The 14,571-nt window shown below is 47.8% G+C and overlaps 1 protein-coding gene across 3 annotated transcripts in view; it reads left to right on the forward strand.

The window, feature by feature from the left end:
* Window positions 1-14,571, forward strand: part of Ddx31 (DEAD-box helicase 31) — a 57,707-nt gene that overhangs the window by 1,486 nt on the left and 41,650 nt on the right. For 2 of the 3 annotated variants that reach the window (XM_047524875.1, XM_047524876.1), the window contains exons 2-12: window positions 3,346-3,599; window positions 3,708-3,783; window positions 4,688-4,731; window positions 5,844-5,914; window positions 6,766-6,830; window positions 6,902-6,994; window positions 9,814-9,858; window positions 11,104-11,145; window positions 11,820-11,884; window positions 13,165-13,284; window positions 13,400-13,506. In XM_047524875.1, coding sequence (XP_047380831.1) covers window positions 3,346-3,599; window positions 3,708-3,783; window positions 4,688-4,731; window positions 5,844-5,914; window positions 6,766-6,830; window positions 6,902-6,994; window positions 9,814-9,858; window positions 11,104-11,145; window positions 11,820-11,884; window positions 13,165-13,284; window positions 13,400-13,506 — 982 coding nt within the window. The remainder of the gene's footprint in view (window positions 1-3,345; window positions 3,600-3,707; window positions 3,784-4,687; window positions 4,732-5,843; window positions 5,915-6,765; window positions 6,831-6,901; window positions 6,995-9,813; window positions 9,859-11,103; window positions 11,146-11,819; window positions 11,885-13,164; window positions 13,285-13,399; window positions 13,507-14,571) is intronic. The other variant, XM_047524877.1, reaches the window with a different exon arrangement.

The raw sequence follows: 14,571 nt of genomic DNA on the forward strand, positions 1-14,571 counted from the left end.
TCTCTGATCTCCATTTTTCCTACCCATAAATGGGAACATTCCATTTCTGTAAGGATTCAACTAGATAACATACACGCAGACTTTATATATTGACCCATAGAAGCACTTACCTAGTGCCAGTGTTAAAAAGTGACATTGGCACCGTTTTGGATAATAGATTGATGCACAAGGAAGTCAGTACTTGTATGACATATAAGCCTAGTAACTAACACAAAGAAAGCACTTACTGAAACTTTGAGTGAATTGATTAAATAAAGTGTCTAGTTTTATGATTGGTTTAACCACTGTTTCAGAATAGAACTAATTGAGAGCCAGGGACAGGTATCAGCAATGGACTTGTCTGCATCTGCATTTCCGTGTGTCTCCAAGGGGCTGTGCTGACCAGATCCGCCAGGATTCAGGATGGGCAGCCAATACATTGGATTTGCAAGGATCTTAAGTTATGCTGCTAGTCCTAACACTGCATGGGATGTTTTCTTTCCAAGTGCTTTCTGATTATTAAGTTAATACAAACTCGTTTGAGGAAATTGGAAATGAAGATAAAACCCCATCCATAATTGCCATACTGAGAGATAACTTTTAACATTTTGGTGTATATCCTTCTAGAAATGAAATTACATGTTTTATAGCCAAGCAGAATACATTTAATAAGGCCCATTATAGCATTGCATCAGGATGTAGAATCATAATTCCAGCACAAAGCCTGGTTCCCTCAGTGATCCTGAGACAAAGTACCTCACTTTCTGAGTGTTCTTATCTTAAAACAAGGTGATACTATTGCCTGTATTAATAAATGAGATATCGTGTGAGTGCTTAGTGTACTGCCTAGCATATAGTGATTATATATAGAGAGTGTTAATATCAAAGACGTGGCACCTCAGACTCCTAGGGCTAGGCAGGCCCTATAGATCACCTGCCATAGTCTCCTCCTTTCACAGGTGCATGAGCAGATTCAGGGAAGTAGCTTCATGTTGCACAGCTAATTTTAGTAGCTCAGATAGGCCCCTGCTCCCTCTGCTCAAACACAACTTCAGAAGGAGTCCCTGATGTCTTGCCTCCCTTCCTTTGCCTTAGGCTATGTTGGTGTCCTCTATTGTATCAACATGGGTTTGGATTTATGGTTTTACACTTCTCTTCAACTGGTCTGTGACTTCCTAAGGTCTTGGCTAATCGTGGAACTTTATATCTTCAGAATCAAGATAATTGACAACTAATGAGTGGGTATGTTATGGTCCCTGGGGAGAAGAGCTAGCAAATGGCAGCAGTGTCCAGTTGTGTGAAGGGCACATTCCATCCGGTGTCAATCACTTATTTGCCTCACAGGTGTTGTTGAATGCTAACTTTGTGTCAGGCGTGGGCCATGCATGGCTGGCAGTGCAGGGCAGGCTAGGCCCTTTCCTTTGGAAGTTTACATCTTAGTGGGCTGTCTGTCACCAGACAAGGTGCTTTGCTTGTTGTTGTACAGAGTGCCACAAAGGAGAGTCAGGGTACTGGAGAGCCAGGACCAAGGAACTTTGGCCCATTGTGGTACAGAGGGGCCAACAGGAAAGGTGTGTCCCAGGATGGAGCAGGTGAACACTGTAGCCAGCCAGCAGGCAGGTTGGAGTCCCCCAGGTGGGAATAGCAGGTGCCGAAGCCTGGAGGAGGGAAGGAGCACAGCATGTCCTGGGAATCAGAAAGGCCAGAATGGCAGAGGGTAAGACTGAAGCTGCTGAGATGGGCTGAGACCACGTTCTGGAGGCTTCATGGATCTTACTGCAGATTTTTACTTTTAGCCTAGGAACAGTGGAAAGCCTATTATTGTGCTTGCTTTTAGAGAGGTGTTGATGTAGGAATGATGATAAGGTGTCTAAAGCTTGTTTACTACTTGGAGTACTTAGTTCACAGAGGGAGGAGGGAGTTGTATGTCACAGAGGGTCACTCTGCTTGAGGAAGGGAGCACACCCGAGCCCTGCGGGGCTGTAGAGCGCACCCTCAGCAGGCCGATGCTCAAGTAGGCAGATCTCTCCTGATTGCCACAAGAGCTTCCTAGTCCTGGGGTTGGTCAGGAGCAGAGTAGGTTGCAAGGCTTTCTGCTCTGGAAGGTGTGATAGGAGTCCCAGGCATAGTAGGAGTGGCCTTCACGCCTTTTTATGCTCCAGAGAGTGTAAATCAGGTGAAGTCAGCAAATTTCATAGTACCTTGCAAGTGACTCAACAGACCTGAAACTTGACTTCATTTCTTTCTTTGATCCTAAAATTCATACACTTGAGGCTTTGTAAAAATAAATTTACAAAGTAAAGCAATCCAGCACATACATTATTAGTATTACATACTTGAAATTATATTTGTTGAATTTCTTAAGTAAAGAAATGCTATGGTTGCCCAAAAAAAAGAACTGTAATTTGTATCGGTAAGTTAGCCTGAAATTGAGAGTCAAGGCTGATGCAAGTCAGTGTGCACACATAAGCCATAATTTCAGGCAAGAGGAAAATAACCTTTTCCAAAACTCCAGAATAACAAGCACTGGCTACTCGAGGGATGCTCTTACATTCTGTGTAAATTGGAAAAAAGGCAAAAGACAATAGAGGAATCGAATGGGGTCCTAGGGGAAGTTCAGATATCCTGCATTTAATCACATTCGTGTTATGGAAATAAGCAACAGGCAGGAAGCACCTAGCCGTGGCTAGCCTGTGCTCGCCAGTAGGCAGGGAGGGTTGGAAACGATTGTGATCCAAGTGACGGATGGAGCAGCCTCTCATTTGGAATGGGAACAGCAAGTAGAGCTGTCTCCAGACCATCTGAATCTGGAGGAGCAGCCTGAGGGGAGAGGGTGACAGAGCCAAGCACTGGGGCAGAGTAGTAGTGAAGGTTCCCGCTTCCTGGGCACAAGCTGGGCTGGGCGTTGCACTTCCTCCCCATCTGGGTTTGAGGTGCTTTCTTGGAGGAGAGGTTCATTTCCTGGCCCCTCTGTTCCTGCAGTCCAGGTGGATCTTGAGGGTGGGGGCAGTTAGCAGGCACACTTCACCATGCGGTTCTCCCTTCCCTGTACACAGACTTAGCTGGCTAACATCAGCTCAGGAGGCGTGTCTCCCTTCCTAATCCTCACCCTCCTCCAGGTGGTTTAAGGGTCAGGATGCACAGTGAGGTCTTGCAGATGAGTGAGCTGAGACTTTTTTTCTTTTTTTCCATTTTGGAAAAAGCAGTGAAAGAATCTAGTTGCAAATCCTGAACTGTGGCTTGGCATATGGGGTGTAATGATCCCTGCAGAAAGAGGTGTGATTCCGTGGGCAGTCAGGCTTCACTCTGCGGTCTGTCTTCATGGGCTAATGCACCTCTTGATCTTTCCTTTTGGGAATAACACAGCAAGCAAAGGCTACCAAGAGAAAGCACCAAGCACCCAGTGAGGCTCCCCCAGCAAAACGGAAGAAAGAGACGTCCTTTCTGCCAGCCAAGAAATCTAGTGCCGAAAAAACACAGAGGGCTTTTAGAGGGAATGCACAAAACACATTTTCTCCAAAGAAGAATTGGGTTAACACAGGAGATGGAAAGCAAGAGAAGCCATGCATCAAGACTTCGTCATTGTTTAAAAATAACCCTGACATCCCGGAACTCCACAGGTATGTTCAGGTGCAGCTGTACCTCAGGCATGGGAGGAAATCGCCTGTGTTCTGCCTTTCCCTTGGCTGGCATGGGCCCTGATCCTGGGCTTTGTCTGTCCTCTGCAGACCTGTGGTACAGCAGGTTCGAGAACAAGTATTTGCTCCAGAGACCTTCCAGGAGCTGGGCCTGCACCCACATCTCGTGAGTACTCTGCTGCCTGTGCGTCTGTCTTGACCCTGAGTGTGTTCCTTCAGTGTCTGCTTCTGCTCCTGCTTGCCTGAATGAACTCAGACTGCCCAGTGGCCTCTTGGGACGGCTGCGGTATCCTGAGGTTGCTGTCCTCCCTCTCCTGGCCCCGTGTGCACTCCCCATCCTCTTTTCCCCTTGTTTTAAGTCCTGGAGACTTTGCCCACCTGATGCAATCTGAGGCCAGGCCTGTGCTTACTGAACTTGAAATAGCTTCCAAATTACTACAGAGATGTGGTAAAACCATTGGTGGTGGCAGACGTCACAGTGGCCCCAGGAGAGGGAAGGAGCATTCTTGCTGTTGTGAATGTGTAGCTTCAGAGGATGAAGGCAGAAGAGACGACTTTCAGTGTGTCTTTAACAAACAGTAACCACTTTCCTCCTTTTTTGGTACCGTGAACATGATTCCTAGGCTCACTGTGAATAAGCTAAGGAGGAGTGTCTTGGTTTCCTGTGCCGTGTGGGCCCAACTCCCCGGCCCTTCTTCAGGTGGCTTACAGAGGTTCATTTTCTCACCCACAGAGTAGCCCAGGGTCTCTGCCCCTCACCAATGTGGGCATTTTGGTCTAGGTGATTTGTTGTGGGGACTGTGCTGCACGTTGTCGATGTTTAACAGCATGCTGGGCCTCTACCTGGTGCTGGCAGCGCCCCCTCCAGCTGTAGCAACCAGAAATGTCTCCAGGCATCGTCACATGTGGGGGCTACAGACTCGCCTCCCAGTTGAGAACCACTGGGTGGGTCGAACTTGATCCTGGCAGTCTGTCGTTCTAGTGTTTTTCTCCTTTTTTGTGTCATTTCCATTAAATATGTTTGTATTAATAAAAAAGATAAAGTATTTATTTTTCCTCTTCTTTTTTAGATTTCCACAATAAATACAGTCTTAAAAATGTCCACTATGACCAGGTAAGAGTTTAGGCTCCTCTTAACTTTCTCAGGGCCTACGTGGGAACAGCTAGATGAAACCCATCATCTTTGGAGGGCAGAGCCATGTTGTGGGCCCTAAAAGGCTTAGTGTCACACTTAGCTGTTCAGGTTCCTACGTGGCAAATGAAGAGCCTTGGTTTCCATCCAGTTTTCCACTCCAAACCTCAAGAGAATCTGATTTGGAAGATCTTCTGTTGCCAGTTCTTTCCTGAGAATGAGTTGACCTGAATACAGAATTTGGTCACCTCATTTTTTAATAGAAATACTAGGGTCAAACGAAGTATTTGGTTAGATATCATGTGGAACTGAAAAATTTTTGTGTTACAATGATGAGTTCTGGAAAATAGAATTAGGTATGGGGGAAGTGAGCTGCCTCATTTTGAGCATGTGTACTTCTGCACATTTTGGTAGTGGTCGCTTTTTATTGCTATAAGTAAAAAGAATAATATCAAAGAATAAGGACCCCCAGTACCAGATTTTCTTTTCTTTTTTTGCAGTGCTGGGGATTGAGTCCAGGGCCTCACGCATGCTAAGCAAGTGCTTTACCACTGAGCCACATCCCCGGCGCCTTTTAGTTTGTTTTATCAGCCACATTTCGGTGACCGCACTCCTTTGTTGTTGGTTTAAACGCACATGCAGACACTTCCTTCAGTGTCTGCAGATGCTTGGAGCATGGACGGCACTGCTGGCTGGTTGGGTGGCTCGCAGGCTTCCCTTCACTCTTGAGCATGGAACCCTTCCTGTGCTTTGACCTGTCTGAGGTCTGTGTTACCCACGGCGAGAGAGCATGTGGCGTGTTTTGTGGTAACTTTGATTTGTTGTCATGCCGTCCAGTTTTTTAAGAACCTATAGTGTTCAGTCTCTGACTTGCTTTGCCATTATCTGCCGAATTCCAGCAAATTTACTAGGGTTTTATCCTGATAATCAGCAGCCTCTCAGCACCTTCCCTTGCATGTTAAGTAACTTCTCAGGGGACAGTGGATAGACAGCTCAGGGTATGAGCGATTCCTGTGCTGTGCCCTGCACCTTGCTGCACACCTGACAGCAGTATGTTACAGACGTGGCTTTTCTTCTCTTTTGGGTGACACCAGTGTGCAGAAGCGAAGTATTCCTGTGTTGCTGGAAGGCAGAGATGCCCTGGTGCGCTCCCAGACGGGCTCAGGTCAGTCCGTCTGACTGCGTTCCCCGTGGACCCAGGACCGTGGTCATGTGGTGGCTCTGTGAGAGGGCATCTGTGGGGTGGTGGCTGTTTCTCCTTGTTTGGGGGAAGGAGGTTGTGCTTGCATTTGATTAGAGCCCCACATTTGCTGACAGAATGAAGGAAGGGGACAGTGGATGGTGCTGTGGTCAGCAGTGATGAGGAAGTGACTGGCTCTGCTGTTAGGTCCTTGAGGCCAAGTTCCACCATCAGACCAGAGCCCCCCATCTTCCCTAGTTGCGGGGGGTGAGCAACTCTCTCCCTCTGGTATAAAACAGAGTTCCAGCCTGAGCACACACTGCTTGCATGCCAGTTGTGATCCTGGGGGCAGAACCATGTCTGTCTGCACTGCCCCTCTGCCCCTGGTGTCCTTCAGTGCCGTAGGTGGCTGTTCTCCACTCCTGCCTGTGCAGCCCTGTGGAGGTGGGGGACCCAGAGCTTCTGCCCTGCGGCTTTCTCCAGGGCTCACACTGATCACAGCAGCGCTGCAGAGTGCTTATTACTGGCCTCTGAAGCTCATCAGAGAGTTGAGGAGGACTCCCGAGGAGAAATGTCAAACTTCTGCAGACAACCATCAGGTCGAGTGTTTGGGTAACTTGGGAAACATCCTTAACCTCCCTTGCTGACTAGATAAAGGAGATGAAGCTTCAGACTTTTTTAGAAGTACTAAATTTGCAGAGTAAAATCAGGAATCGTGGCAGATAGGTGAGTTGCTTGTCTGCTCTTAGTTGTACGACGCGCAGTTGACCTTCTCCCAGCTACCAGTGACAGCAAAGCCTGTCTCCCCTTTAAATGCTCTTGTGCTCTTTTCAAAGGTAAAACTCTGGCCTATTTTATCCCTGTGGTCCAGTCCCTTCAAGCAATGAAGTCAAAAATACAGGTGAGTGTGATTGTGTTTCTCTGCTCTTGTCCTCGGTGCCTGTGCACGAGTCACATTGAGTCTGTTTTCAGCTAGCGCTGTGTCCTCACCTCCTCTGTTATACCAAAGTCCTGTCTAAAGACTGCCAAGCATGGAGTGGAACAGTGTCCTTCCGAGTCTACCTTGTAAGTATGACAGGGGGCTTGTGTGCCGGGGCGTCTGCGTGTGCCTCACACGCCTCACCTTCCGAGGCTCTCGCTGCCCTCTGCCCACCCTGTGCTGGCATTACTGTTGGCCCAGGCCACAGACAGACGCTGAGGGAGGAGGAACAGCCAAGGCCGTGCAGCAAGGGAGGTGGGATCCTGCTTCTGTGTCACTTCTTCTTGGCTCCAGGGCTTCAGTGCGTGCCATGCCCTGGTTTCCTGGGGAAGGCTCAGTGCTGGAACCTTCTTCCGTGTCTTTCACTGTACCAGCATTCACCCTTCTGCAGGATCGTCACTCAGTAAACATCTCAGAATGTTTACTCATTTGCAGCTATCTGCCTCTGCTCTGATCTTGAGGGTTGTAAATTGTGCAGAGTTGTGCTTCAGCCTCTATTCCAAGTTCTGGGGCCTTGTTACTTTGGACCAAAGGCTGTGCATCATGTTTACAGTGGCAGCTTGTTGGCACTGGTGTGACCATAAGCACCCAGTCAGCCAGCGTGCAACCTGGCTCTCACACGGTGAACATTGCCTAGAATTCCTCTTTAGTTGTGAGACTCTTAGTGCTTGGCCAGGGGGGCCACTGAGGGTTCCCGTGGAGCCCAGTTCACTGCTCTGATCCATGGGCATAGGCTTCAACTCTGATCCCAGCCCAGGGTACCACGGATGCAGCCCCAGTCACTCTCGTTTTACAGGAAGTGGTGAGACCAGAAATAGGAATGGAAAAGAATAAGCAGTGGCTTTCTCTCAGCTTGGACATGCAGAATCAGAAATGCGTTGTGCCTTCCTGATTCCAAGAGAGAAGAGAAGCAGTAATAATAATAGTATTGCACTGGACTCCATGGGCTAAGATGAATATCTGTGTGTCCAGTTGGAGACCAGTAAATTATTGAGTGAATAAATAAATGGGAGAAAAGGAAAAACCTTTCCTTGCAGAAGAATTCCAGTGGATAAATGCAGTGTGATGAAGTAGAAAGTCACCATCTGGCAGATGCCACAGAAGGCTGTTTCAGGCGTGAGTTGCGTGGAGGCTAAAATGAGGGGTAGTGTGTGGTGAGAAGTGGGACTTCACATAGTCTTTGGGTATCCACGAGGTGCCTCTTGGTGAAGGGGAGTCAGTAACTGCAGCAGGAAGCCCAGGCGACCAGGAGTGTCGTCCTCAAGTGCCACCTGAGGACAGGTCACTTCTCTGGGTTTGCCAAAAATGCATAGCCTGAATTCAATCACAGGGAAGCAGCACCAGACAAACCTATATTGAGGGACATCCTATAAAATAACTGACCAATAATCTTCAGAAGGGTTAAGGTCATGAGAACAAATATTAAAGAACTGTCCCAGGTGGAAAGATGAAGGAGATGGGACTACAGAAAACCTGTGGTCCTGGACTGCAGTCCAGGCTGGAAAAAGGACTTTTAAGGTCAGTTGATGGAATTGAATAGGGTCGGTAGAGTAATTGATAGCGCTGGATCAGTGTTAACTTCCTGGTTTTCATAACTATACTGGGGTTTTGATAATGGGAAACTGGGAGGATATGGGAATTTCTTATACTCTTTTTACAATTTTTTTTAGAAAGTTTGAAAATGAGTGGGTTAAAAAAAAAGTAAAAATGGATTAAAGCAGAACTGCACACAGTCCTTCCTGGAGATAGAATGCCGGGTAGCCACTGGAAGGGATGTTTTTTAAGTTGCTGTTGTGAATTGAGCCGTATCTGGCCAGGGTAATGAAGAAGCACAGGTTACAAAGCAGCATGTCTGTGAAAACTCAAGTTTCATAAATGGCAACCTGTGTATCTCTGCATAACCAGCAGGAAGGACTGCAGACTGCTGAGCTGGCTCTCTGGGGCGGGTGAGCAAGGAGCTTCCTCCTCTGGGAGGCTGAGTTTGTCCATGGAGTGCTTCACAGCAGGAGCATCCCTGCACGTGCCCGGTGTTTCCCTGGCACACTCAGGAGTGGAAGTGGGCATCGCGGCGCTCCTGTCTGAAGTCTGTTCACTCACAAACTGCAGAAGTTCTGCCAGGGGGTTTTCCCTTCACATGGGGCTGGAAAGTCAGGGCTCGGGAGTGAGAATGAGGCCGCAGTTTTTCCCAGCTCGCACCTCAGACTGGGAGCTGAGGCAGGATAAGGTGGAGTGTGTGTGCATCAGGTGGTTGGTGTGGGCAGCTCTGCTCCAGTCCTGGGTCCAAGTGTACTTGGGGGGGTGCTGGGGATTGAACCCAGAGTCTTGTGCATGCTGGGCATGCGCTCTGCTGCTACTCCATGCCCAGCCCTCTGTGTCTCAAAGTCATCCTGTGTTACCCAGGAGGCACGGGTGACGTCTCTCTCAGCCAGCGTGCCTGCGAGGCTGGAGACCTGGGGCCTAGAGGTGGCCCCTGGTGTTCACAGGTCATTCACCACCACCAGCAGGGCCTTCTGTTAAAGGCTGAAGTGTATATAGGAAGTTTCCAAACCCCAATTTAATTCGCCTACTTTATGGAGCACTTAGTGTGGTCTCTTGACATTCATTGTAAAATGATTTGGCCTGTGACCTTCTGGGACCCCCCAGATTCCAACTGTCCTGTGGTGGACCAAAGATATAATAAAGGTGATTTTGCCTCTGCCTTCCCATGCTTCACCTCTGTTCCTTTGTCTAGTCTGAGTATATGGGCCAGGACCATGGCCTGCTAGCATGGTGTCCTATGGTAGCAGGGTTGGGGGACACGCATATCCCTGTCTCCCATGAGGGTGCTTCTTGTGTCTTTCGGGAGGCCATCTGGAGTCTGACCTTCATTGGTCCCACTTATGGCGTCTCTTTCCTCTGTCTACAGCGCAGTGACGGCCCCTATGCTCTGATTCTGGTGCCAACGAGAGAGGTGAGTGGCTTAGTCATTTTGTGAGTGTTTCCTATGTTTGTTTAGTAATAGACTCTTGACAAGGGTAGTTTTATGATTTTCTTCTACCATGCTGACCACTGCACACTTCACTCCCCTGCGCAAGGACCATCCTTCTGGTTCCTATCAAGGAGAAAAATTCAAGTACTCTTAGAAAATCAGAAGTTAAATATGGGAAAGCATTTCCCTGTTGTCTAAAAAGTAACGGCACTATTAAATTTCTGTCCTTTTAAAGGGAATTAAAAGAATCACATATTTATAAGCAACTAATTAAAAAACAAAAACAACTCTGAAAAATGAACCTTTTTTTAAGAAGCTACCACTCCTAGAATTTCACTGGACATCAGGCAGCAGTGTTGTCTTGTTTGGGTGGGCCCATCTTCTATCTGACATAGGGTATGCATTTGCCTACAGAGGCAGTTTCAAATTAGGCCCTCCATTTCCTGTGTCAAAGACAGTCACTTCCTGCAGAAACCTGATGGTGGAGATGGGAGTTTCACCCGGCTGCAGCCTCCTGTTCCACTCACCAGCCTGGCCTGGGGAAGGAGCACAGAGACTACTTAAATTTTACAGCAGCCAACTGGCTGCTTCCTTAGGCTGCTTCACGAATACTCAGCGTGGAGGCGTGTGTGTGCGTGTGTGTGTGTGTGTGTGTGTGTGTGTGTGTGTGTCCTTGCATGGTGGGATTCTGGAGAGCCCGTCTTGGTGGACATGATACATACTCCTTCTTCCTGTCTCTGGTTCCACTGGGCCTGCTGGTTTGGTTTTCTTTGCGAACTTGGGGATGGTCACCTGTGTTTTCAGATTTCCAACCCAGTCCTAGGACACAGCAGTCACCTCAAGTAAAGTTCCTAGGTTTGGGATGTGACCACCACATTCTGGTCAACCACTTCCTACACACCACCTTTCTCTGAGGAGACGAAATTCAAGGTTGACGTGGTTGACTTTCCTTCCATCTCGTGTGGCTCTGGGAGCTTGGGCCAGCAGAGGGAGCACAGAACTAGGTTTGCCTGTGGCGGGAAGTCCATGTGCTCTTTATCTCACCCCCAGACAGCAGGTCACCAAGCCAGCCTGGGAACAAGGTCTGTCTTCAGAGTAGAGTCTGTAAAGGACTTTTTTCCCCCTAAGTCTTAATTTGAGGTCCACATGTGGATCTTCAATTTACATTATCTTAAAAAAAAACTTGGGGGGGGGGTGCTCATTAAGTATGATGTTTAATTTTTGCAGCTGGCCCTGCAGAGCTTTGACACTGTCCAGAAGCTGCTTAAGGTAAGAAAAACCTTGAGTTCAGCCTTGTCTTCTTTTCTGACATTTTGAGGAAAGATTAAGATAACCCAGTCTTTATTTTCAAAGAGGTAAGGAATTATTCTTGTTTCTTCCCTGGATAGCTCAGCTTTCTGCAGGTATAGTTTGTAGGTTTTTACTGATTGAAACCTTAGTAACTATTGATTTATAGCTTAGCTAAATTACTAGTGTTTGTTGGAACTTAAAGTTCCACAGCCTGTTCATCGTAGTCACTACAAGCCATGTACAGGGACTCCTAGGTGCAACCCTCAGGCCACCCAGTGGAGAGCAGTACCAGGCTACCGCGGGCTCTGTTTAAGGAGGCAGAAGTGGTTTCAGAGGCAGTGCCTGCAGCCCACCAAAGTCCTTCCTCGTTTGACCCATCCTTTATCAGGACTGGGAAATAGGGAAGGGTGTATTGCTTGGGTTTTATTTTAACATCCCCACCCCCACCAAAAATATTTGACTTATTCAAATTTGTATTCTTTCCTCCACTATAAGAACCAGTTATGTAGCTATAATCCCCAAAACTATCTACACGTGACGCCCCACATAGCAAGGAGCCTGTGTCCCCATCCCCAACTTACCTAGGGACTACAAACTTAGTTTCTGTGTGTTCAGGAAGTGGGGCTTTGACTTGTTCTGTTACCTGTCTGTAGCCATTCACCTGGATTGTACCTGGAGTGTTGATGGGCGGAGAGAAGAGAAAATCAGAAAAGGCCAGGTAGGGGAGGCTTGCTTGTTGTTCATCTGTGTGTCCTGTCTCTCTTCAGCAAGACCTGCCATTCTGAACCTGAGGAGAGCCTGGCCTCCAACTGTGCCACCTGGTCCAGTGCTGGGACAGACTGAGCCCATGGGGTGGGGCTCTGTTGTTTGGTTTACAAAATTGAGATGATAAGCTCACATAATGCTTAGCAACAACGTGCTTTTCACCTGCACACATCAATTCCTAATCCTGTATGGGAACTTGTAGTGGGTTTCCATAGAAAATGGTTAACAGGCAAATCCCAAATTGCACCGTATTTTTTAAAACTTTTAGTAGTTATACCCACTCTGCAGGTAGTCTGTAACTGAAGAGTAAATATGAAACTTAATACCTGAAGTAGTGGTTAGAATTAGATGCAGTCGAAAACAATTAACAATAAAAATAGTGGTAGCATAAACGTGTAGAAGTTTTATTCCTCTTTCACATTCAGCAAGTCCAGTGGAGCCAGGCCAGGGCTGGCATGGTGCTCCAGTATCAGAACCCAGGCGCCTTCCATCTTTTTGTATGTCAGTAGAAAGCTTTCATTTTCAAGGTTACCTCTTAGTCTAGGACAGTTGCTGCAACTCCAGCCACTATATCTAGTTCCTTGTCATCAGTAACAAAAGATCATAACTCTTCTCTCCAAAGGTGCTTATTTGACTTGCATACTTTCTTTATCCTTTTATTCTATTGCTAGAACATGGGCATAATATCATACTTTACTGAAAGGAAAGCTAAAAAATATACTTAGCTAAAAATTGTGTTACGTCTTTGGAATAGTGGGATAATGGTTGTTAGGGAGTGAGAAATGAGATTTATTCTGCATAGTCTATGGGACGAAGTTTTGGCCCTTTTAGTGGAAATTACCTCAAGGGTAAAACATTCTAGCAGTTAATGCTCATTGGCACGAGCAGGGCAGCTCTCCCAGCTAAGAGGCTCCTATCACTGACGCCTTCAAGAGCAACTTGGCTGCCTCCCACGGAATATGCTAGCAAGCATCCACGAGCCAGATACCAGGCACCGCGTCATGTTGTTAACGACTCTTCAAAGTGAAGCTTTAGTGACTTGACTATGATTTCAGATCTTCATAGGCATGTTCTGTCTCTCTACCGGCTTGTCACTGTGTTTTGCCATGACTTCAGGCTATGGCACATCGGTACTGTACGTGAAGTCAGTCTGCCTCCTTTGTCTTTCCTGTGTTTTCTGTTGTTACAGCCCTGTTTGATTCATTTTCTTTTATGATATATAATTTTAAACAGGCTCCGCAAAGGAATAAATATCCTTATCTCAACCCCTGGGCGTCTGGTGGATCACATAAAATCCACAAAGAACATTCATTTTAGACGAATGCAGTGGCTGATTCTGGATGAAGCAGATAGGTGAGTCTCATCGGCTGCCTGGAGGTGGGAGCTGCTGCTGCTTCCTAGTGGCAGCCTCTGGCCCTGGTGTCGCAGTGCTCCTCACGTAGGTTGGATTCCTCCCTTGTGATCACAGAATCCTGGACTTGGGTTTTGAAAAGGATGTCACAGTGATACTCAATGCTGTGAATGCCCAGTGCCAGAAGCGACAGAATGTCCTGCTGTCCGCCACGCTCTCAGAAGGTGCGTTGAAGAGGAGCCTGGACCTGGGGAGGCCAGGAGGACTTGTCTGCTGGCACTGATGCCCAGCCTAGAGGGGGGAGGAGTGTCCTGGAAGACCACTTTTCAGACCGTTCTTCAGGTACACGGCCTGGAGCAAGGGTGGGAACCACCAGGCCCAGGGTCATCGTAGGTTGGGGAGGAAGGCTGCCTGCCGCTGGCCCGCGATCTCCTAGGGTTTCACTGAAGTTGCTATCAGAGGGGTGGGGCCCCTGCGCTAAAAATGGTGCTCCTCTCTCTCTGTGGTGCTGGAACCCAGGCTGACACATGCCACATGGGTTCTCTGCCCCTGAGCAGCGCCCCAGCCCTCCAGGTGTGGCTTTGAGTGTGATCATCCTACTTCTTTCTCCAAGCTGAAAATGCATATTCCTTAATTCCTTTCTCTCTCCTACCATCGTGGGACAGAAACTCTTAGCTCTTCTACAGATGGGAGAACTAAGGCTTGGAAACATGGTACCACTTAGCAGACTCGGCTACGTAGTGAGGCCTCAGCACTGCCCCCAGGGTGTTCCGAGGAATGTCAGTCCACAAAAAAAGCATTCTGTGGTCCAGTGAGCTTAGGAAAGGACTGCCAGCCTTCCCTCCTAGGAGATTCAGGGTATTAGCACGCTCAAGTCCTAAGAAGGCCTGTCGCAGAGGAGCCCGTGGTGCTGTTTGGACCTAAGGTTTTTAAAGTTTACTTGTCCAGGGAACCCTTGGGTGGGTGTGGCGGTGGATGCAGACATCTGCCAACACCTTCTGGATGATCTGCTGGGGAGAGTTAAGAACACATCGACAGGTATGGTCGTTGGGCTGTGGACTGCCCCACCAATGGCATTAGGACAGAGCAGTGCTGGGACTTCAACCTATTTATTTTTCTTGTGGTTCTAGGGATTGAACCCACTGAGCCACATCTCCAACCCCCTTTTTTATTTTTTAACTTTATTTTAATTAGTTATCTCCAGCCCTTTTTATTTTTTATTTTTGAGACAGGGTTGCAGTTAGTTACTTAGGGCCTCACTGAGTTGCTGAGGCTGGTCTTGAACTTGT

This window comes from Sciurus carolinensis, chromosome 14, assembly GCF_902686445.1.
Source record: "Sciurus carolinensis chromosome 14, mSciCar1.2, whole genome shotgun sequence".
NCBI lineage: Eukaryota > Metazoa > Chordata > Mammalia > Rodentia > Sciuridae > Sciurus > Sciurus carolinensis.